We start from the raw sequence: 25,687 nt of genomic DNA, 5'->3' as shown, positions 1-25,687 counted from the left end.
AGAAAATGGGGATAGAAAGATATGGATCTAGGCAGCCACAGAGATGTAGCAACAAAAATATAACAGATGGAGCCTTGTTCAGCTCAGTTGATAGAGCTGGTGCCCTATTTACTGAGGCTATAGTTAGTGTTGCAGTGGTCAGAGGTCTGACTCCCTATCCTCTCACTATTTGGTGCATGTCACCTTCCACTCTCTCCACATCTTGCTCCCTCTCCTATCAAATAAAACAGAAAGTCCAAGAAACTAACCTAAAAAACACAGGGAGATTTTTAAAAATGACAACAGGTCATCTGCAGATCAGTGATGGTTGTAGTACACTGGCAGAGCTAAGGTTGACAGATCATCCCTCTCTTCATCCATCTCTCTCTCTCTCTCCCCCTGCACCCTCCACCCACACTCATTGGCACAACTTGTCTCCCTCTCCTCCAGACAGTAGATGCGCGGCCCTGCCGACTGCTTATGCTCATAGTTGCTGCCTCTTCTCTCTCTCTTACTCTCTCTCTCCTGGGTCTCCTCCTTCCTTTCCTCTTTCTCTCTCTCCTCTCTCTCCCACACGGACGCGGCATACCTCCTCTTCACCAGCCACCGTGCGTGCCGGGGCTGACGCGTGTACCCGCATACGAAGTGCGGACCGCGGAGTGTCGTTGCGCGCATCCTCGGTTAATTTTTTTTTCCCCTCCTGGTTGCCGAGTCTACGTTTTTCCCATTTTGACGCAGACAGGAAGAGTGGCTTTGGATCTCTCTGTCATTCCATGTTTGAGAGCCTTCTCTGTCCCTGCTGGAAACTAAGAGACTATTTCGGAATATGGTACCTCTCCGTGGTAATGCCATGTGACAAGGCTTTTCATCAGTGCTTTACCCTCCAGTATAAGTCGCTGTGTGTTCTTGCATTGGTGATTTCCAAGAAGGGGTAAGTGGAGGTAGAATTAAAAAAAAAAAATCTCCTGCAGTGAAAATGGAAGTTTTGGCCGTTGGTTTGCTCCGCTGAGGCTGCTGGTGGAGGTTTTGGTGATTGGTGCAGGAGGGGGGAAACTGCGTCGCCAGCTCTGAAAGGCTGGGAATCACGGGTCATTCTAAGAGGACCTGCTTCCTTTTGAAAAGATAACTAGGTTTTCCCTTCACGTCATCGAATGGTAAAAGATTTATTCCTTTAAATGTGCGGCCACATCCTCCAGCCTCTCAGTTCGCCTTAACGCAGCAGCAGCAGCAGCAGCAGCGTTATTTGGATGTGCTCTGTTTCCTCTGCGGCTCAGCGTCTCTCCGCTCGCCCTGAACATGATTTAATGCTGGGAGGAATTTCAACAGGGTACGAGGCTGTGACTACCCGGGAATCTCTACTTTATTCTCCTCCACGGACAAGCATCCCACTCACGGCAGAGATTACAGGGAATTTCCTAAACCGCCCTTCAGATGGACTAAAAAAGAAGCTCCGGGCTTCAGGATTTTAACTCCGAGAGCTTTTGGCTTTTTCTGATTTTTTTTTTTCTACAAGGGGGAAATATTTACTGGACAACATGAAAGTTCTCTCGGTTATGTTTCTCGTGGCCGTGTTTTGGAGCCAGGAGTGGAGGTCGGCGCTCTCGGATTCAATCATCCACATCGGTGAGTTCCTGCGCTTTTTCTCCTCTCATCCTCGGCCACAATGAGGCTCTGTCTGTGTGCGTCTCTCAGGAAACAGATTGGAGGTTTCAGCCTTGATATGCGATGCGCTGCTTAAATCACAGCCCTGCTGGAGATTAATGTGGCGCTGTGAGCTCAGACGTGGACTTTTCTATGAATCAACACTATTTGGATGCACACAGCCTGCTTGAAATGGCAGATTTTGGACACTTACTTCTTCTATTGCTGCTTGAATAAGGATCCAGGGATGCGCCATTATGGGCATCATTTGAATAGAGTTGAGCCATCATTAGGAATCAATTGCATATGCCTCATGTTAAACTGCAGGGCTGCTTTTAAGTCATTAGTGGTGGGTTGATAATGTTATTAATAGCCACCTTAAGTGATCGATACACACGGGCAGTGCCAAGTGAAATCACTGGACTTCAGAGTGCAGCCTTTCCTTTGAATCTGATATATGATTAAGGCTGTTTGCGCACACAATGTGCGGAAAACAGGTGGTTCTGGTTGGCGTGATGCTGCCCTGCACGATAGAGAGATTACCCTGAGATGCCCGCAAATTTTCCACATATAGATTTTCCTGAAGCATTGCAACCTTCCTGCGTGAGACACTGCAGTGCAAGAAGAGGAAAAAAAAAGGAAAATGTTTTATGTCCTTACGTCTTTTTCGCCTTCCACCACCACCGGCAAAGTGTGGCACTGTTGTGTTGAGTGTGATTTCGACATCAGGGAGCGTATTCTTTCAGGCGGTGAAGCAGCGCCTCCGGCTCCACGGGAGAAAGAGAGAGAGAGAGAGGGAGAGGGAGGCAGGACGCTGGAGAGCGTGTCTTGTAGAATGAGATGAGGACGCGAGGTGGTGGTGGGCACACATAATCGTTGCACAACTTGGTGGCCTCCAATGGGCGATAGACTAGAGAGAGAAAGTGTGTAGGTGTGAGGGTGAGAGAGAAAGAGAGAGAGAGAGAGAGGGGGGCGAGCAATTCCATGCATGCACGAGCTGAAAGATAAGCACCTGTCCGTTTTAAACTGTTATTTGACCGCATTACGCACATGGCCTAGATCACATCCATATTTTAGCAGACACACATGCACACTGAAGCACACACATCACATTAGAAGCCACCAAACTAACCCAGGAGGAGGAAGGGGTGGGAGGTGGGGGCCGGCCTGTTTGATCCATCCAGACCCCAGACAGCTGATTTACAGAGCAGACCTCTGGCCAATTTAGCAGCTACCTGGATGCTGTTTGAAATGAGCTGGATCTGTGCGAGGTGTTCTCTGGGCTCCGGACCAAGCTGATTCTTCATATCAGACTTACAACAGCAGCATGGCCAAATGAGGGAGATTAACACAGCAGACAGTGCATGTCAAGCGTCAAAATGCAGATGATATGCCAGTTTAACTAGAATGAAACTGAAGCCTCAGATCCTTAATATTAACCTCTGCTTTAACCGTCAGTTCAAAGCGGGTTGTAGATCTAAAGCCTGAGTCACACGTGCACAGAAGCTCCATGCTTCATACAGGCTTGTAAGCTGTGGTTGTATCCCTACAGGGGTAGCAGTGTAATCCACTGGTCTGACAGATCCCCCTTGTGACTGGATGGTTTTGATCCCTGCAGCAGTCATGTGTTCTGCAAGTGTCGCACAGCAATACAGTGAAACTTTTTACCTGCTGTAAGACTATAAGGGTCTGCAGATAAGGTTGTTAGCAGTGGGCATTGTCAAGCTTACCAAGACTAAGACCTGGATCTTGAGCTATATAGGCCATCTGCACTGAATTTCTTGTCAGCAACTGAAACTGGGTCAAGGTTCTCCATATGTTCACTGACTGATATGCATTCTTTATATCTAGGCTATGGGTGACTCTATTGTTCCTTAAAGACATGGCATCTTGCATAGGATGGAAGCTTGCATGAGGATTTGACAGAGATGGGCCGATGGTAAAAATTAATGTTTGTAATACCAGCAAATGGTGATACCATTAACAGGAAAACCCTTCTTTCTCTCATGCTTATCCATGAAAACAGATCAGAGTTTTCCAAGGTTAATTTTTGGAGTTATTGTGCATTTATATTGATGGTAATAGAGTTAAAAATCAGGGACAGAGAGGGCGTTAAAGGAGCTGCAGCCTGGACGAATTCCTCTGTACACGTGGTGGACCAAACTAAATATGTTTTTGAACAAATATCTTAACCCGCCCAAGAAGAATTTATATCCCCTCCAGTGAAAGCTACTCATGACATAATTTCAGGCCAGTCTGTGGGCCCCTCCTCTCTTCAGCAATCAGGGGTCATGCCCTGGTTTGAGGCTTATTGCAACCGAATGTTTATCCAAATAATCCTCCAAGTCTGTGCTGCCAATATTTTACTGCTACTGACCAAGCAGGAGAGTACCTGATCTCGAATCGTAAATCTCAAGATTCCAGATTGGGCTGCCTCTGACAGAATATCTGCAAAAGCCAATGTAAGTAAGAAGAGCGGGTGGCATCACCAACTGGATGTTGCATACTTTCATAGCTGACAATCACGACAGCAAACATAAACTGCCAACAACAGTTACTGTCCCATAAGCAAAGTGGAATATGATAAATAGACTTGAGCTTGTGTTGCACTTTTCTAGTCGTCTGACTTCTTAAAGCCATCAGAAGTTTGCTAATGTCATTCACATTCATACACATAACCGCAGCAACATAACAGCAGTAGAAGCAAATTCTGGTTAACTGTCGTGTCCAAGGATGCATCGCTATGGGACTGCAGGAGCTGAGGATCAAACCCATGACAGATTACAAGACCTCCAACTCTACCCACTGAGCCACAGTTCTTTTCCATTAGAACATGTTGAGAAAGAGGACCAGCTATTGGAATCAAGGCAATACAAGTGCCTTAAGAGTGTCTTATTTTTTAATCAGTCAGATTTATTTAATGAGAAACAGTACCATTTGACTGCCTTTTCAAATCTGGCGGTTGGAGTTTTACAATCATGCTCTGTGTTCTCGATGTTTTTAGATGTATTCATAGATTTGTGTAGATACCACCAGCGAAACAGTGGTCGCTGCTGGGATTCCTTTGCGTGTGTTTCTGGTGGATTGTTGTTGTTTCTGTTGTTAGACACTTGTGTACCATGATTGAAGTCATCCACTGTATTACCACCTGTGGCATGTGGTGGTTTGAGGAAAGGGCGATGAGCTGATTCTTACCTAAGGGTGTTTTCCAACTCTGCATTTGTGTCTTTGCTCCTTCCTTGCTAGAAAACACCTGAATTTGCCACAGGTATCAAATGACAATATCACTCTTTAGTAATTGTAAAGAGTACATTGCAGTGTCTAAATAATTAAAATTGAAAAAAAAAAAATCAAATTTACACCCATAGTTAAAGGAATTAAGACAGTATTGTGTAAAATATTTTTTTTAGCAGTATGCCCAGTATGTTTTAGTTATTAATCACATTAATATTTACACTTTACAGTGTAAATATGAGGGTGGAGTAAATAAGACACTTAATTAGTGTTAAAGGGATATTTCAGGATTTTTGAAGTGGGGTCGTATGAGGTGCTTGGCTATAGTAGTGGCATTAGCCTCTAGTGATTTCTGTGAAAGTTGGTCCTTAGTTATTATGAGCACAGAGAGATCTTGGGCATAGTGGCTATAGATAGGCAACGTTTTAGCCGCATAGTTTATCGAGTTTTATGTAAAAATGGGCCTAGAAAATATGTTGGCTTGCCTGTATGCCGTGACGAAAACGTACAAAGCACTTAACCCCCCCCCCCCCAAAAAAAAAACCTGCTTTCAGCATTTTGTCTCCTTCCACCATGCACTGATCCTCTGATCAGCTGTGTGGGTCTGGGGGCTTCCACAGGCATAATAACATCCAACAAAGCTAAAACAAATATAATATGAGTGATTTCAACTCCAGTGGTGATGATGTGCTATTTACTGTGGATACGACAGGATATTTGTATGAACCGGAGTACAATGAAGAAGAACTTATACAGATGGAGAGTCAGCAGGCTGAAAGAAAGAGCAGAGAAACGTCATTTGAAAGTTTTTAGCTGGAGATACCAATTTGCCTGGTGGTATGGGTGTGGAAGATGCAAACCCATGCATGGGACCAACTTTCACAGAAATCACTGGAGGCTAATGCCACTACTATAGCCAAGTACCTTATAAGACTTCAAAAATCCTGAAATATCCCTTTAAGGTACCAACTCTCCAAAAAGAGTTAAACCACCACTCTGAGGTATGGATCCATATAGGCACTGTAAAAGTGTCAGTATTAACTCTGACAGTGTTGATTTAAGTATGCAAGCTTTGGGTCTTAACCCACCTTTGAGGAACCACTAAAATCTAGTGTGTAGCCATTCTAGGACAAGAATAGGAATACAACAATACCACACATAGATTTAGACTCAATAATGAACATAAATAGATGAGTCTGTTTATCTCTCTGTCTATATTTATACACTAAGAGAATAGAAACATAAAGATGGAGATATACTGTAGAGTATGCCTGGGTAGGAAAAATTGGGCTGCATGGCCAAGCAATTTACAGACGTAGAGGCTCTCAAATCACCTCCAGTTTGCAGCATAATCCATACAAATCCCAGATATATGTGAGAAGAACACAATTTAGTGACATGGATAATGAGGGAAACATAGCAATTCCTCCTTGACCCTGTTGTGGAAACCAGGCCAGTGAGTGGTTTCCAATTAGCAGAAAAGACAGCGAGGACCATGTGTAGTTTATTGCTCTGCTGAATTCATTCCTGGTTAGTTACAACTCCATTTAGGCCCAAACAGCCGTATGTGCAACTGTGTGTTTGTTTGTGTTAGTGGGTGGTTGGGTCGCTGGTTGGTGCGATTTCAGTCATGTCTTTTTCCCCTTCTCCACCTTATTTCTAATCAATAGTTCATTTCCCTGCGAGCCACAAGTACTTTGAATCACAAGAAAAGGTTATCAGCCCAAAAACATTACTTTCTTTTCTCATTCGGCCTATCTTCTTCACTCATGCCTCTTCATACTCGCTTTTTTAGAAGACCTTGGAAGCAGAATATAAACAAGGGCACAGATACAGCAGTAGCAAAAAACAGAATTATGATTTGCAGTCATTGTTTTCCGTGCACAGAAGGAGGAAGAAGTTGTGCATTTAATTTAGTGTTACTGTGTTTGAATTCAGCCCTCTGCAAACAGATAAATTACATCCCAGAAGACATTGGGTATTCCCCTCTATCCCCTGTTCAACTCATACAATGCTGACCTGTCTCTGTGTGCATGTGTGTATTTGCATCATATTGACTCAGGACAGCATGAGAAAGAAAAAAGTACTATACCCAGCAGGCGCATCACATTGACATGTCAGAAGTAATCCCTCTTTAATCTCTTTGTTGCTGCTAAAGATGGAATGAGGGGAAAGGGGGGAGAGAAAGACAGACAGGCAACGATAGATGTGTATCAAAGAGAGAAAAAGACACAAAGCAAAAAGGCCGAAATAAAGCCGGGAGAACAAAGGCAGGGATGGTAGACTTGGTGCCATCCTCCTCACCATCCACCATTTTTAGCCTCAGTTCTGCAAACCAGCACCATCCCATTACAGCTGCCCTTATTTTCTGTGATATTAACAGCAGTGACCAGCAGACGTTTTCATCTCGCACTGTCCAGGCATTAAATGTGATTGAGCTGCTGGGGAGCTGGCACTGCGGCCTCACCCGTCCCTCTCTTCCTCTCTCCCTCTCCCTCTCTCTCTGGCTAATGATCAGCATGCAGGAGGAAGGGGGGAGTCCGCTTGCCTCTTGGCCCTCACCGCATCGTGTGCTGCATGGCAATGGTCCTCTGCTTTATGAGGGCGGTTAGGATGGATTTGTGCACATGTGGGTTAGAAAAAGAGAGAGCTACACACAAATAGACTCTGGTTGGAAGTGTGCGTGCTTTGGTGTGTTCTTCATTAGTTACAGTCAAAAAGTCTGTGTGATTTATGCAGCCAGATTAAGCCCTCACTTTACGAGACACGCTGGGTTTTTTAGCCATGCAGCGTGTCTGAGTGCGTTCACCCTGCATCACAGATGAGGCAAGAACCCAGAAAGCGTGTCTGGTTCATGCTCGTTCTAGTCATGTATTGCACATTGGCACACTTCTTCCCCTCTCATGCACAAGGCCCGCACCAATCCCAGAGATACAGTATATTAGTCTTGGCTGTACTTAAGAGGCCTAATGCTTGGTCTGAGCCTTCAGATTAATATCATTCTTGGCTGTTCACACTCAAATGCCAAGGGCACAGGATATTGAAATGACATGTAACACAGTGTCTTTATCCATTACTGAAACATATTACATATCCCTCTGCGGACTACTGCAAAGTAGAAACAGGTTGAATCAACACTTGGATGAGGAGAGAGGAATGAAAAATGATTCACCTTCTATGTTATCTTTCCAGCACTCACTCACACAAACACTTTTAAGGTGATAAAATAGTGCATTAACTAATGGAATACAGTCTAAGCTGATTTTAAGATTGAAACAGTATTTATGGCCTGTTTTTACATGATCTATGTCTTGTCATGTCTCCCACCATCATCCCTGTACTGTAAGGCCTGCAGTTAATAATATGGTTCTATCTACAGTATTAAACATGATGGTAAAGATCTCAGTGGGCTTCATTTTTTTCTCCACTACATCAATAAATGTGGTCAGAAACTGTATGAATGTGTGGATTATAGCATTTTGTTGGTATTTCCAATATAAGTTCTTATCTAGAGCTTCAAAACTGATGCAATACTTGGGCTATGGGTATCTGCTGATACTAACACCATCTGACCCCAGTGTTAAATGTATAACCTATAGTTCTCTCAGTGACAAATTTGATCAACTTAGCAAAACAACTTAAAAGAAATACACATAAGTGGACATTTTTATCGCTCTCAGTCCCAGATCTGTCTGCCACTTGCAATAGCATCACTCACCCTCTGCTGTCACCCTCAGACTTTTTTTTTTTTTTTTTTACCTATGCCTGAAGTTTGTGCACTCATAAACAACAATGAATAACATTTCAGTAAAAACTGTCTGATTTCAATAAAAAATGTAAAATAAATTAAACAACTAACACCTCTGAGACTGGCGTTAGAAGCCACTTGCTTGTTTTGTGCCATTATAATGACGCTATCCATGCCTTCATAGCTCTTACAGAACGCTTTCTAGGAAGCCTGAAACTTGGATAACTTTCTGGGGTCTTAAAAGATTAAATCCACACCAGTAACTCTGATACTGAACGTCTTTTTATCCATGTTACAATCTATTTTTCAATTGTTCCTGCTGCTAGGAGTTAATGCCATCCACCGTATTGTCTGTTTGTATCCCACAATGCATTGTAACTGGGCTGTGACAACCAATGACAGGCTGTTTGGTCATCATGTCATGTCGTCTTTGCCAAACAGCGCATGTGTAAACTTTGAATCCGAAAGAGAGAGCCTGAATGACTCAACAGATAGAAAGAGACACAGAGAGGTTGTGACGTGGCCCTCTGTCAATGCAGACAGGAACTGCTTTGAATAATGACTCTATGACGCCAATAATTACTTTTTTTTAAAATTCAAGTGACCTTACTGCAGCAAACATATTCTTAAAGCCTAGGTTGTCCTCAGAAAAAGGAAGATTAGAGCTTGAATGTGCACCACGGGGTTGATGTATAAGCTTTTTTAAGACAAAAAGCCCAGCCTAAAAAAATATAGCATCAAGGCTACACAATTACTTTAGTCTGTCACGATGGCATCAATGCAGACTATGCAGTGAAAATCTTGTGTAATGTCACAGAAGATAAGGAGCAAATGCTCTCCTGCTGGTAGGTGTCAGAATACACGTTGGAGACGTCAGGTCAGGCTGTCCAGCTAGTCGGTGATGCAAGAAAAATTCTGGCATGCTAGTCTTGTTGAATCATGGTCGTGGGGCATCTTATTATGTCACACTAAATAGTGTCTGTCATTCCCAACACTCATAATCGGCCCGACGTTTGACGTTGTGCTGGGACGATGTAGTCCGGCCAACATCTGGCTGAATTTGTGTTGTCTGAGCCAGGATTAAGTCTCACCTATGACAAAGCACATATCCAATCATAGTGTAGGATTTTGGGGAGGCCAATAAAACTGTTAGCTACTAGATAAGGATTAATGTTATGATGAAAAGAATTAACCCACAATGATGACCTTTTTTTAAAAATAAAAGACACGGATGGGAATTAACATTATCTTTATTGTTTCAGCAAAGAATATGAACATTGAAAGCGATGATCATTTGTTTTTTTTTTCAGATAAAAGTTAGTCTTGCTTAAGGTCACTGGTAGTGTTTGGTATGTTATCCTTAATGATGACTAGTCTGTAACTAAACCACTTCTTTTAGATGCAACTATCTTGGGGGGTTGGGTGGGCAGTTCAGGGGGCCTCATATCAGACTTTGCTAGGGCTTTACAGTGATCTGTGTTGGTTGGATATCAAAAGCAACTAAATCAACAAGTTTTGGGTAGTCATTTTTTGCTGCTGTGGTGTGCATGTGTTTGCACAGAGTAGCATAGAGCTGAGCTGCATGGATCAGCTTCAAGATCAGCCCTTTGCCACCTAGACCTGATATAGTTTATAAGCCAGTTACCAGATACCAGGATCAGACCTGCATTTCCCTATTCCAATCCCAGTTACTGTTCATTAAGATCCATTACTGTCCACTTTTTTTTAGACCCTGTTCAAAACATTTCAAAAACAGCCTTTCCCTAAAAAGGATGGCAATGTAGAAAAGAGAAAAATAAAACTACATCAGGCAGAAAAAAAGGAAGTCAGGAGGAATCTGGCATCAGGGAATGAGCCTTTTAAGGACTCAGCAAAGATGTTAAGGGTTTATGGTCTGCATTTGTGTTAGTACACAACTTAAGTGAGCTCATTAAATGATCTAACATGCTGTTTTCTTCATTATATTAGTCACTTCACCAAAATTAGACTACCAGAAACCAACACGTACGGTCCAAAATTGGGCTAATAACTGTGACATCAGACTCGTTCTGGAGGTCCACTGGGATCCATTTATTAAAGTTGTTGCTCTCTAGTGCTCTTTTTAAGCATTCACATTCTGAATCACATTACTATGGCAACTAAAATGACTGCTACCATTAGATGACACATATTTCAGCATTGTCTTTGTCAGATTAAAAAAATACCACTCTATGCATGCAGAATAAAAACCTTCAACATTTTCATGAACCAAATCACCAATCATGCAAGCATACCCAGAGTTCCCTCCAGCTGTTTAGGAACTCTTCATCCTAGTCCCTTCAGTGCAGTTTTCAATGACGTCTTATGCATAGGGTAATTATAGGATTCCCATGTCATTTAGGTGAAAGCTACAGAGAGGGGAAAACAGTCGTGTCATCCTTGGGTTGCTCGGTTCAGTTTAGGCTGATGAGGAAGGGGGTTGGGGAAATGACGGAGAGATTATTGGATCTATGCAGAGCGTGTACATCTGTGTGCATGCGTCCCTGAATGGGAGGTTTTCATTATTCGTGGGGTGAGGAAACATGGGGGAGAAGGACAGGGAGGGAGATTGTCCTGGCATGGCCTTGGCTTTTCTTTCACTTTGCTGCTATTCTGGTCTTTTCCATGGAGAGGGATTTCTAAACATCTCACTGTGTGTGAATGGCTGGGTTTTGTCTACAAGTTTCACAGCTGTCAACACCACTTCCTCTTTTGAACTATCCACTCCAGTTTGTGTGAGCGTGCGTGCACATGTGTGTTGGGATATGTAACTGTTCATGAATACAGCTGGGTAGTATGTGTTAAATGCTTCACATCTTTTGAATTATACGTTTATGAATGTTGACAGGTGTGCTAGCTCATGCTGTCTTTGGCTAGAAAGATTTAGCACCTCACCGGTGTAGATGAGTCCTGGTGTTTTACGTGTGAGTGTGGGAATAAGACTCACAGAATTGCAAGCTGTGCATCTGGTTTGTGTGATATGTGAGACTGCTGTGTATCCTCTGGTGTAGGAAGCAGACAGACAGCAGCTCTGACGTCTGTACTTGGTCACTGAGGCAGAACCTTTAACCAGGCCACAGAGACAGAGGGAAGAGAAACGTGTGTGTGTGTGTGTTTTTCTGAGTTTGAGACGGACTGACAGGTAGCTGTGAGAAGAAGTATGATTGCTTGTCTGTGGCTGGCTGCAGATGTAGGCGCTGAGAGAAAGCCCAGCTGAAGGTGCCTCATCTGGCAGCAGCAGTAGTCAGTGAAGCAGGTAGAACAGACCAGATGGCCTGGGAAGGACTTGTACAACACGGTCCATGTTCCCGGATGATTGTGTTGTGTGTTTGTTTTTATCCAGTCGACACACATTCAGTCAGACATGCTTAATGTCATCTGAGGACAAAACCTTTGTTGTTCACCAGAACAAGTGTCAGCCTGATTTTTTTTTGGAGACTGACTTAAATTGCTTCCAAGAGCACGACCATGAATATAGATCACAGACACAATGGCACAGAAATGAACATTTATCCAGAATATGAGGGCGAGCTTTTTGGCTCTTGCTTTGTACTCTTTGTATTGTGTATTAAATTAATATTTAATAGGATATGGAATTAATAGTTTGGCCCAGTTTTTCAGGCAATGTTTTGTTTTGGAACAGAACAATGAAGGGAATAAATAAAGATCTTTCTTTATTCCATTTTGGATTTTGTAAGTGTTGATGCTATATCTAAGCCCAGACATACACTGAACAGTTTCAGCTTGATACTAACCGGATTTTTTTCAGTCATAGAACTGATTTTGAAGTTAGGCCAATTTCTATGAGATCCTTTGTTATTTCTTATGTTGAGAACATGAGAAGTGAGTGCTGACTCGACCCAACTCCCAACCAGTCTGATGAATTTTTGGCGTGTTGGAAATTTGGGTTGCCATTGCACACACAATAACCCTTAATTTCCACATACAATGGCATGCACCCACAAAGATCACTGCAGAGCAAATAGCTTCCTCTCAGTTGGAGCAGTTCCAATGCCTGTGCCCTGATCTGGCTCTAGCCCATCCCAGAGGTGCCCCTCTGCTCCACTCTGTTGTATATAGCAGGTCTATTTTCATTGCTGGCAGCTGCCAAACCACGTTAAATCCACGCAGAGCTGACCGATCCAAACAGCCAGGAAAAAAACATGCAAAGAATTTGGTAAACTTCCAAATACAATACAATGCAGGGACTCCCAATCGTAGGTCATCAGTGTATCAACCAGAGTTTCTGGTAGACATTTTTTTTTTGTCTACAACAGAAATAAACTGTGGTCCTCAAGAATTTTGGCCATTCAGAACAACTACTAGACATTTTCTTTTCTTTAGCCATATAGGATCAATTACCGGCATTTGACAATAGCAAAACGCATAAATCAGAAGCACTGTGATACAGCTTCACCTGACCCAAGCCTGACACAATAGAAACCGAGCATGATGATAAACCTGTGTAGTTGTTGCCCTATTTTTACAGCCTGCTAGAAAACATACCACACATGACCAGACCGTGAAAATTACTGCAGAAAGACTTTCGTTTATTTGTCTTTGGGTATGTTTTTTAAACAAACCTAATAAAAACAGTGAGCTTTTTCTTACACACATGCAGTCAGTTGCACAATATATGCCTATGTTTAGCACATGAACCACAGCACTTAGCTTTGTTAGCTCTGTTAGCACAATAGCCGCTACCAAAATATAGCAACTTACAGCAACCAAACAACATCCTTCACTAAAACACCAAGGACTCTTCCAACCAACTAACCAGTGCTCAGTTAACTTGGATTACAAATTAAAATTGAGTCTTACCATCAATCGTTCAACATAAGTCCCTATAACCTGATGGTCTCAACTGTAACCGCTGCTAAAACTGTTAATCCAACCATTGTGGTTTCTTTAGAGTTGTCCTGAGTAAAGACAAAAGTGTTCACTGTGGATAGTTCAGTACCGTCCTCCTCTTATCGATGGCTCTTCCTCCAACACAAGTTTCCAGGAAGTGAGACTGTGCTCTTGCCGTCAGTCCTATCAACCCATGCCTTTTTGCATGACGTTATTCTGTGTTCAATACTTTTCTACTTCATCTTAGAAATGAGGTAGGCTTTTCCACTCATCAAAGCCCACTTCAACTGTGTTCGGTAGTCACTTTTTCCATTTGCATAAAAGACGTTCATGAGTGTGAAATTTTAATAAATTTGCTCAGTGCTTTGAGTGCAGAAGAATCTGATGCAGGGGGGGTTTCAGGAAAGAGTGATCAGTCCTAAGACGATTTTGGGTGTGACAGATCATCAGCCAACAGTGATATAGTTCCCTGTTCGTGGTTAATGAGCTCTTCTTTGTTTGTGGATAAGTAAGTGCTCTTGATCAGTCATATTTATGAAAATCATTGCATGTAAAAATAGGTAAATTCTACCTGCTGGCTGTTCTAGGTAGGATAGAGATCTCTTGCGGTTCTAGTGTCGAAATTACATAGAGTGTGGCCAGCCTAAGTTTTACATGAACAAACAAATAGACTCACTTGAAACTCAAAAAAGTTATGCATCTAATCACTATGACAAAAAGCGTCATGCTTTATATATAGTCATGTTTATTCCTGTGTTAGTTCTCATAAAAACAAACAACAGAAGCCAAAGCATTTCTGCATCCATCTGCTCTAAAGTTGGGTATTTTACTGTAAGAACTATAAGCCAGTTGGCTCACTTTCGGAGCCAACTTCACGTACGACACTTTTCAGCTTTGCTTAGTTTTCTGTCCCTCTACACTGCATCACTTCCTCCTGACCTATGCTCAAAACATGTCTCATGGCTATGTAATGTTAGAGGCACATGAATACTAATCTCTCCTGAAAATATTACATATGCAGCACTCTCTAGTGAATCATAACTGCCTCACAGGAATTAATCAAACAATTTGGCAATTATTATTCAGAGAAGAGCAAAATACAAATATGCTGAACAAACAGTGGCACTCAGTGGAGTATTATCATTTGTATGCAGCAAGTCTTTTCTGCTGGAGTTGTTTGTGAGCATTGGGTCTATGTAATAATGCTAATGATGAAAGAACTTCAAAGCAAGGCAGGATTTTATCCTGAAGGACTCGCATGACTGTCAGTTTTAGTCTTGCATTCATGTGTACATTTCTTTACTGTATGTAGTTTACATATATGGGTGTGAGTGGCCTTGTATCCTGTTTATACGTTATGATTTTCCTATATTCTGTGGTAGAGTGAACATTTCCAGCCGCCCTCTCCTCCCCCTCTCTCCTTTCCGTGTTTTGTTTGCTACCTCTCTGCTGGCACAAATGGAGTTTTCGTCTTCCAGCGATCTGCCCTACGTCTCACTGGGGCAGTGGGTGCCCTGGATGTGCATATAATGTGTTTTTGAGTTTAAACGACTGTGGTTGTGGCAGTATCTTGGATGTGAATGTGTGAGCATGTTCATGCATTAAGCAATGCCTTTACTTCCTACACTTGCTTGAATCTTAAAACATCTCTGAACCGTCTTTAACAGCACATGCCACGGGTGTGTGGGTGTGCATGTTTTTTTTCATGCATGCGTGTGGATGTCAGTCCTGGTGTAATTTGTTGGCAGTGCCTTTCTGTCCTCTGTTTATTTTCTCTCCAACAAATCATTGGCAGACTGCTTCACAAAGTACCATAAAATGTAGAAACCTCAACTCACATGCACATTTAATTTAAAGGAGCTTTCTCTTTACAGTTTCTTCACACCTCATCCATTTGTAAATCATTCATTGAACTGTAGAGCATGTACATGAAGGGCCATACGCTTTTTGTCTTATTAATAAGGTAGTTTGAATCCAGCTCACTCATTTCCTAACATCTGCCAGAGCATCAGTAAATGAATCTGAAAATCTTCAATCACAGGCTAAGATGTGAAGTAAATATTTTCAGTGTTAAGATCAGCAGCATAAGCACCTAACAAGATTACACTATGAATTTAAGCTGCTGACAAGTCGCAAACATTTCTCTTGACATTGCAATGTTCTGTTACTGTAGTATTTTCTTCCTTATGCTGTAGACCCCCCCTGTGACTTGTGAAAGTGTTGCTGTCTCGATTATTCTCACCACAAATCATACATATTGTTTACAGAGAGGGGTTTAGGTAATACCAGGTTTCCAGTCACTCTAATTGCATCACACCTTAGCTGCTAATATTCACAACACTCCTACAGTAATTACCATATGTTGAACCACAAACAGAAAGTGAAATGCACAATAAATTTCACTTACCTTGTAATCATTCAGGCAATTTGGACTAATTTTATATACAGGTACATCTCAAAAAATCTTGTTTAAAATATTCTTTTTATTTTGATCTTATGTAATATTCTAATTTTCTGAGACACTGAATTTTAGGTTTTCTTATCTGTAAGCCATAATCATCAACATTTCAAGAACTAAAGGCTTGAAATATTTCACTCTGTAATGAGTGTATATAATATATGGGTTTCATGTTCTGAAATGAGTGACAAAAAATATTTGTTCATGATATTTGAATTTTTTAGATACCTGTACAGTGCTGATAAAAAGTATTCACCCTCTTGAATGTTTCACTCTTTGATTGGTTTTCTAAATCAATTGTGGTGGATAGAATTTGGCTTTTTGGAAAAAAAAAAAACCCTCTTTCATGTAGAATTGAAAACATATTTCCACAAAGAAATGTCAGTGAAATAAAAACATCTAAGCTTAAACAAGTGACTGCAGAGATATTCACCCCCTTCATGTCAGTATTTAGTAGATGCACCTTTGGCTGCAATCACACCACTGAGTCTGTGTGGATAGGTCTCAGTCAGGCTTGCACATCTGGACACTGCAATCTTACTCCATTTTTTTCAAGCTCCGTCAGGTAGCATGGGGATCAGTCGTGAACAGCCCTTTTCAAGTCCAGCCACAAATTTGCTATTGGACTGAGGTCTGGGCATTGAATTGGCCTCTCCAGAATATTCACCTTGTTGTCTTTAAACCTTTTTCTGTAGCTTTTGCTGCATGATTCTGGTTATTGTCTTGCTGGAAAATACATCTTCTCCCAAGCCGTAGTTCTCTTGCCGACTGAATGAGATTGTCCTCCAGGTTTTCCTTTGTTGTCGCATTTATTTTACCCAGCTGCCTAGAAACATCCCCACAGCATGATAGTGCCACCACCGTGCTTCACAGTGGGGATGGTGTGTTTGTGGTGATGTGCAGTGCTTGGTGTCCGTCAAACATAGTGTCTTGTCTGATGGCCAAGAAACACCATTTTGGTCCCACGTGGCCATGGAGTCTTCCACATGCCTCTTGATGAACTCCAGTTGAGATTTGACGAGTTTTCTTCAACAGTGTCTTTCTCTTTGACACTGTATCATAAATATTTTACTGGTGAAGAACCTGGGCAACAGTTGTTGCATGCAGAGTTTCACCCATCTCAGTTGCTGAAGCTTGTAACTCCTTCAGAGTAGTTGTAGCTATCTCAGTGGCCTCTCTCAATAGTCTCCTTCTTGAACGGTCACTCAGTTTGTGAGGATGGCCTGATCCAGGGAGATTTACACATTATATTCCTTCCATTTCTTGATAGTGGATGTAACTGAACTCTGGGGGATATTGAGTGCCTTGGATTTTTTTTTGTATCATCCCAGTTACTGGACTTTCCAGACACAGGTGCCTTTATAATACAATCACTTGAGACACATTCACTGCACTCAGGTGAAGTGAAGTTATGCACCTATTTTACTTTTTTTGTATTTTCACTGACATTACTTTATAAAAAATCAATTCTCACTTTGACATTAACAAGTTTATTTTGCCAAAAAAGAGGAAAGAATCCAAGTGGGTGTATTTTTATTGGCATTGTATAAGCATTCTCAGAACAATTTAATTACAAAGTTTATAATGAGTAATATTCAAGGGATACGTTATTTGCTCCTTGAGAATTATTTGATTTCAGCATCAGAAAGATAACTCAATGAAAGCTGTGTGATACAAGCTAAAATATTTTGTCAATTCAGTCAACATTTTTAGAAAATGTGGGGCATGTAAGTGTAGTGAAGCAGAGAAAGCATAAAACAGAGTCTTTGTATTCCTCTGCTGTATGAGGACTGCAAGAACACCAAATCCTACCAAAGGGATCAACTGGTGTTTTCACATGCTCAAAAATCTTCAAAACTTGCTGAAATATCTGGGGCAAGACACATGTGTGAACACAAACAGCTAGATTTTAACCCCATCTTACCATGAAACTTTTCTTGTCAGAGAAATCATGAATTCAGGGTGAGAAGATATGACAACACTAGGAAACATTTTCTGGAAAATCCCCTACTAGTAAACTGAGGGGGATTTAAAGAGGTTTATACCCAGCTACTGCTTAGTGAGTGAGTATTTGTTGATACTGTTAAAATGTGGACCAACTCTAACACTGATACAATACCGTCACCATAGCATCGAACTCTACTGCTCGGTCTGTCATTTCTGTTATTCCTATCAAGTCATGTCCAGCATCCAAGAGGCTTGTTTATAGTCCCTTAAGAACAAAAATAGGTCAGTGCATGATGAAGGCACAGCTGCCAAATATATACAAAATAATGGAAAAGAATTGGACTGCCAGACCATTACACCAACAGGGTCTATAATGACATTGATTCAAATACATGTACTTTCAAATGGAGTTGTTCCTATTTTACAGCCTCCACTATTCTTGGAACGCTTTCCACAAGATTCAGGAGTGCTTTGTGGGAATTTTTCACTCTGTAGAGCATTCAAGAGGTCAGGAACTGATGTTTAAAGAGACGGCCTGGCTTGCAATCTCCATTCCAGTTCATCCCAGATGTCTTGATGGAGTTGAGGTCAGGGCTTTGTGTGGGCCAGTCAAGTTCTCCCACAACAAACCCTTAAAACCATGTCTTTGCTTTGTGCACTTGGGCCCAGTGATGTGAATAGAAAAAGGGCCTTCCCCTGTTGCCACAAAGTTGGAAGCATAGCATTGTCCAAAATATCTTGAAGCATCACTGGAGATAAGGAACATGAAAACCCTAAAAAACCAGCCCCGTACCATTATTCCTCTTTGGCCAAGCTTTAAGGTTGGCACATTGCTAACAGGCAGGAAACGCTCTCCTGGCATCTGCCAATCCCAGACTCACCCATCTGACTGCAACACAGAAAAGTGTGATATATAACAGCAGAACCCATGTCCACTGCTCTACGGTCAAGTGTCGATGTTTACATTTATGCCAGTGGAAGTTCAAAACTCTTCACTGCAGAGCATCGGATGGACCTTAGCAGTCGTTGACCCCGTTTTTAGTGGTCTTCTGCTTCATGGCTGAGTTTCGGTTGTTCCTAAATGCTTCCACTTTCTAATAATATCATTTACAGTTGACTGTGGAATATCCTGCGGAAATGAAATTTCCCAAACCTTACTGCAAAGGGGGCATCCATCACAGTACCACGCTTGAAGTCACTGAACGTATCACAAATGTTTGCAAATAGAGACTGCATGGCTAGATGCTTAATTTTATACACCTGTGCCAACAGGTCTGATTGAAATACCATCAATTCAATAATTAGCAGGTGTGGCCAAATACTTTTGTCCATATAATGTATGTGTATACAGCTAACGACTGCTGCAGTGAAGTTCAAGCAGGACAAAGCTCCGGGTAAAATGCAGTACTTGATGTCGTCTGTGGAAAGGCGGTCATTGTATTTCTTCAATTCACTATCAAATTATTCTTCGGATCCAGTTGTCTGTTTTTCAGTTCGAAATCAGTTCAGTTCAAACAACTTTATTAATCCCGCGAGGGAGAATTGGTTTGGAGCAGCTTGTGCATAAAAATATAGATAACACAGTGAAACAGACAGCAACAATATGTTTGAGCTTAAAATATCAAACAGAAACTAAAACAAATACTGATATAAATCAGACTGACTATTAAAGAAATAGACTGAGATAAAAAAAAAGGATAATTCCAATAAAAGAATAAAAAACTATATGTTAGAGCAAAAAGATAAGACATCCTTATCCTGTTCTTCCTCCTTCCATCATCCCCCCTCTCTCCCTTTTGTCCCCCCTCCCCCTGATGTTTAATGTGCTGTCAGTGATTAGAGAAACAGGCAATGGAACTGAGAGGTGTCAAACACTCTGATTATCACTGCTGTGGAATCGTAATGTGCTGTTTGTTTGTCTGACACACTTGGCAACATGTCACAGAGCTGGGTACTTGTGCTCATCTGGACTGGAGCTTTCAATCTAGTGTTCATCCAGAGTCTGAAACAAGTGAATCAACAAAATTGAGTGGGTGAGATCAGTAAGAGAAGACATTTACATACAGTTTGCATATTAGCATTGTAAAACTCTCTTTTTGGTGTGTGGATACAGAAGAACTGGCCACGTTTGCTCTCTCCCACATTAATAATTAAAGGCTACCACCACTTGTCATGCCCACCATATTAGATTACTGTGGTTAGCCATTAATGCTAACCTGAATAAATTGCTTTTCAACTTTTTAAATCAGGAGGTGAAAGCATAATAGATGGTGTATTATGTGCAGCGTCTTTTGTGTCCTGTTAATGTAATGTGTTGACCACACATCACATTAATTTAAGCCAACTTTGTTAGTCGAGGCTGGAGTGTGCATGACTCACAGACCGCAGACTCTCTGCAGCTGAACGCTCATTAAATGACCCACTGCAGCCAGATGAAGGTGGGAAACAAAGCCACACTTTCTATGTTGGCCTTAACCTATGTGAGGGGCAAGTCAGTGGATATGTCAACCACTTAAATTCCACAACAGCCAGAATACTAGCAGTGCAGGACAGAGGGTTAAGTTGATTTTGTCTTCATGGGGTTGGTACTAATCCGGGGCACCAGACAATCCACCTACCTTTGCCGAATTGTACAATCAGCCTCCTCTTCAGCATTGTTGCAGAGAGTGCGTATGCATTATTCAGGGGAAGTGACATAATGGGGGACAGGGAGGGGAGCAAACTGACTGTGGCGCAACAATTTTGGATTTTATTGAAAATCTGTACATATTTATGTTTGATTTATTGCTCCAGTTTTGAACCAGTACACCCAAGAAGAGGTATCAATAAAAATTGGTGCAATGGTGTGTTGTGGGAATCATGACAGACACACCGTCAGTTAAAGTAAGATTGGACAATGGATAGATTAAGAAATCAGGTAGAGACAGTGGGACATGAGTAAAAGAAGCCACACCCCTCATGGATAACTATAGCCTCTGTACATGACTTCATATTCTGAGTGCAATATTGAGTAATTTTGTTATTCTTTTGAACATACAGGCACAGCATATTTCTTTCATGATACAGGCCTACATACATACAGGTAAATGCAGCGTTAAACCTAATGCTTTGAAGCTACACTGTAGCAATAGATGTAGATCTGCAAAGCCCTATACCTGCACAAAGCCTGTCTAATGTGCACAGCCTCAAAATGTAACTTTGCATTGAAATGACTTAGAGCACAAGCACTGTGATTGGTCTGCTTCGTGACATTATATTTCTGCATTCGTTTAAAGTTTCTCTTCTGTACAGTAACTGCAGTCTAATAAACTGCTGCTCAGTATTTATCAGCTCCAACTGCAACATAATACGCTCAGTTTCAGTCACTATGGTACACAAACAAGCAGAGAATGTGGTGGAACGGAAATCTGGCAATATAACTAGCATGGAAATTTCACTGCCAATTAGCAGAGAAATCCAGAGCTACACAGACACACTAGTACAACAGTGTGGGTCTCTATGGTGAAGCTATGGTTCAGATTTGACACAAAAGAATAAATCAAGCTTTATTGTGTGGAAAACGGAATAGGTGATACAATCCTTTTCTGTTTACACACTCGAGGCACAACTAGTCATCCAAAACTCCCCCGATATAAGAGAAAACATTCCAAATACATTACAGATTAATGCAGTGACCTTATTATTATCTTCCCTTATCTCACACTATCAAAAACCTCAGCATGCATGCTCATGGTGAGTAAACAATGTATTGCTCCACATGCTACCATCACACTACTGCTGCATTCAGCCATGCAGATCAGGATACTGTAGATTGCAACAACACAGATCCTGAGGCAAAGAATGTTTACTGTGAAATGATTAATGCAGAGGCTGCGTGCAGTGCAAACAACATTAGGTCATAATAAATACGTTAGACAGGAACAGCAGGGGGGAACAGTTGGCTGTATCGTTTACACAGCACTGCGTGATGAGATTGTGATATAGGTTTAACTGTTTTACTGCCTGTATATGCTTGTTTGCCTAGCTTTTTTTGCACCTGGCAAGATAAAATACAAATTTGCAGCTAAGACAGGTGTAAGGATTGAGACCTTTGTTAACAGCTGTATTTTATGAGCATTTTCCCACTTTCTGCACAGACAACATGATGTCCTATGAGGGAGTACTGCTATTGTGTGCAGCTCTTAATAAATCTACAAGTGTGTCTCCCAGCCGCCCCTGATTTGACATAATTCACAGCCTTATAATAGCTTACAAATGTGTATCCTCAAGCAGGTGGAGTAAAAACTTCATTGTTATTTACAGCAATGAATGCCACGGGGACTTGAAGCAAGGTAGCATATTGATTAAGGCTGCTTTTTGTGCTGATTACACAGCCACTGTAATAGTTACAGCATGCAGGTTAAAGGTTCAGTGTGAGGCATGGATGGAAGTTCTGAGTCATATTTCACCGTTGCATGGGTGGTTTGTTTTGACCCCCTTCAAATAGGCCGTGTGTGGACATAGAGTGATGCATCGCTGGGAGGCATTGCTGTTTTCTACATCAGAGTATGTCTGCTCTTTATGTTTCAAATGATAATTCTAAGATTAGAAGAATTTTTGTACAAAAAAGTGTTCATCTTTATTGGAGCTGCAGTGATTTATTGATGATTAGTCAGCAATCAAATTACAGCCAACTTTTTAGACGATTGATTCGATTATTTGAGTAAAAAGAATGACATTTCTGATTCCTCCTTTTAAATTAAGACTTTTTAAGTTCTGTCAATGGCTCTATAATAAGATGAATATAATTGCATACTGAACCAAACAAGATAAACAAAGATCACATTGTATGCTTGAGTAGTTTCTGGATACTTTATAGACCACTTGGAAATACAACAGGAGTTTTCAAACATGAGATGAATCAGCAGCTTGCTAGTGGAATCCAGAGATGCCTTGATCAGATGTTTTGCTGCTAATAATGATACAATCATCTATCAGGATCGACCTTTACCAAAATGATCATATCTCGTGTTTTTTAATAGCAGTTGGTTTAGTAGTTAGTCACCCTACTTAGCTTTGTGGTGTCCTGAGACCTCCAACAGGTGGCAGCAAAGCCTGACAAAGCAGCCAAAAAGTCATCCTTATTTAGTCAGCAGCATACTTTAACTTACTTTGTTCAACAGAGCAGTACAAAAAAACACCCAAGGAGGAATGCAGCAATTGTCCTGCAGTACAACTGAATTACACAGTTTGATGATTCATGTATTTCCTGTGGTAATTTATGTGAATTAATTAACACAATTATCAACAGACTGAAATAAATATTAAGAATTTTTAACACCCTGCACAGTTGAAATGGTGTAATAAAAAAGGCAGCAAGTCTCAGATGATGTTAGTGCAGCTCTTTGCTTTTGTTTTGATAAGGAACTGTGGTCCAGTTCTGATAAAACTGCCACTGTGGCTACATTTGTGCTAATTGCTCCACCAGCAGCCACTCACACTGCAATCCCACCATGACAACTGCAGTCTCATGCTGAAACTCATAGTAAAACTGCTGCTACAGTAAAGCTACATCCAAGCTAACCCTACACAGGCAGCAGCCTTTGCTTCTGACTCACAGTACAACTTAACCTTGCATGTAGCTACCACCTCATTTTCTTTAAATGAAGCTCGGCACAAACTTTGTTGATTGGAGCGTTGCAAGATGGATATGCCTAATGACATAATGGCAGATCCATCTGCTTTGCAAGGATATTTGACTGCAATATGATGACTTTTTAAATTCACCTGACATGAAACACATCATAACGTAACGCTATGTTGCCTTGTTTAGTTAGCTAACTAGCCCTTATCCTGCCTGTTTCAACACCCAATATAATACTGGATTTTAACTAACACGACTTATTACAACACTGGGGGTCTCAACCACACTTTGGGTGGATGTGGGGAATGATGAGTTCACAAAGTTGTTCTCAGACAATTGAAGGTGTTTCCTTTTTAGTCTGATAACAGTACCCACAGTCAGAGGTGTAGTGCATGAATACAGAATATGCCCACTTTTATTTCAGTCTCCATACAGTCCACCTGTTTCTCTTCTTAGGATGCCAAAGCCAACAAAAAGTAACCCGAGTACACTAGAGTAGTGCTATGTAATGATGCATACCCTCAGTGAATATGGGATAGTTCACTCAAAATGCATAATCAAGCAGCTATGTGTCTGGTGGTGGTAAATTCTGCTCTTCTTGTCTAAGATGTTTTTGTTTATAACACAGGATGGTTGATCTTTGCGAGATGGACTGCTTGAAAAATGTGGGGGATAAATTAAGAGTATACCCACCTCTCCAGTAACCACTGTCAACAGGTGATCAATGACTAGAGGCATTTACCAATCACCTGACTTTAATGAAAATTGGTCAATAATGATTGGTGGCTGATCATAATCTCAGATATTTTAAGGACCTAAATGTACTATGTGATGAATCTTAAAATCTTTGATTTCTTTATAACCTATTTGGTGATTTAGACTTAAACTGAATGCAAAGATATATCACAATATACTTGTAGAAGACCTATCCTTAAGCCTTCTTATAAGCTATATACTACATTTTTTTTGAGAAAGTTTCAGTATCACAGAAACACTATCCTCATGATTTAAAAACTCTCAACCCCTGCAGACATGTGTTACTTTAAAGCACTCTTGAGTACAACCAGTTCTTCTTGCAGAGAGTAATCTGTGATTGAGACAGCATCATCAGACTGTCTCATGCTGTGGACAGCCCTCTGCCCCCCCTCCCTCGCTTTTCACTTGTTTTTCTTTTCTTCTACTGTCTCAGCCTCTCTCCCTGCTCACCCGTCCTGCCCACACACACACCGTCTTCACTCCAGGCTCTTTAACCGTCTGCTGACCTACAATCAAAGGAAAAACTCACATCGGTTTCCTCTTCATCAAGCTTCGTCCTGACACACTTTTCTTTTTAAGAGTTTTCTCTTGTTCTCTAAGAATATCGATCACCTGAACCCTTTTTTGTTTTTGCAGATAGCTATATAAGTGAAGGGTGATGTAAAAGCTTCTGCAACATTTTACTGTTGAGTTTAATTATTTATTTATTTATTCAGTGCATAATTCTGCCTTGGATTACTTGCTTATCCTAGTTTGACTATTATGCACTGTTCTTAGACCTGGAATACTACATGCACATATGCAATCATACTCTGCAAAAAGTCCTCACTAGATATGTTCTGAACTCAGAGGCATATGTTGCAAAGAAACATTTTGATCCCTTTGTACTAGAATAGACTACAGCTTTGAAAATAAATCTGTACACTATGACTGGCTAAGCTCTTTGGATTCATCTCTCTCCTGCTTCAATCTGCAAATTAAACTGCTTTTACTTGCTGCCTCAGTCGTCTCTCCCCTGTCTGTCTTCATTTGGCATTGCTTTCTTTGACTTAGAGTGTCAATATGGAGTAAATTAAAAATACCCTTTCCTTACTCTATAGATCTTTTTCACAGCAGGCACTCTGACCCATTTGAATTACTATGCAGGAGGAAAAATATTGACAGTGACTAAGCAGTCCAGAAAGCTAGAGCAGAGAATGATGGTGCATTCACCTGTGCTTGCATGCTACAATGTGGCAATTGTGCTGTCTGTAAGATTCAGGTTTTTTTTTTAGAGGTATTGTTAAAAAACCTTTATCAGATATATATATATACATATATATATATATATATATATATATATATATATATATATACCCACTTAAAGTAGTAGATGCACCGTTAGCTGCAACCACTACACTGAGTCTGTGTGGATGGGTCTCAATCAGGCTTG

At 41.1% G+C, this 25,687-nt stretch overlaps 1 protein-coding gene across 2 annotated transcripts in view; it reads left to right on the top strand.

Annotated features, from left to right (window-relative positions):
* The first annotated feature begins 841 nt into the window (after positions 1–841).
* grid2 (glutamate receptor, ionotropic, delta 2) overlaps positions 842–25,687 on the top strand; it is a 923,745-nt gene continuing 898,899 nt past the window's right edge. For both annotated transcript variants that reach the window (XM_041786464.1, XM_041786465.1), the window contains exon 1: positions 842–1,602. In XM_041786464.1, coding sequence (XP_041642398.1) covers positions 1,515–1,602 — 88 coding nt within the window. In that variant the 5' untranslated portion in view covers positions 842–1,514. The remainder of the gene's footprint in view (positions 1,603–25,687) is intronic.

The sequence above is a fragment of the Cheilinus undulatus genome, linkage group 5 (assembly GCF_018320785.1).
Source record: "Cheilinus undulatus linkage group 5, ASM1832078v1, whole genome shotgun sequence".
Classification (NCBI taxonomy): domain Eukaryota; kingdom Metazoa; phylum Chordata; class Actinopteri; order Labriformes; family Labridae; genus Cheilinus; species Cheilinus undulatus.
This window is presented reverse-complemented; position numbering and strand designations above follow the sequence as displayed.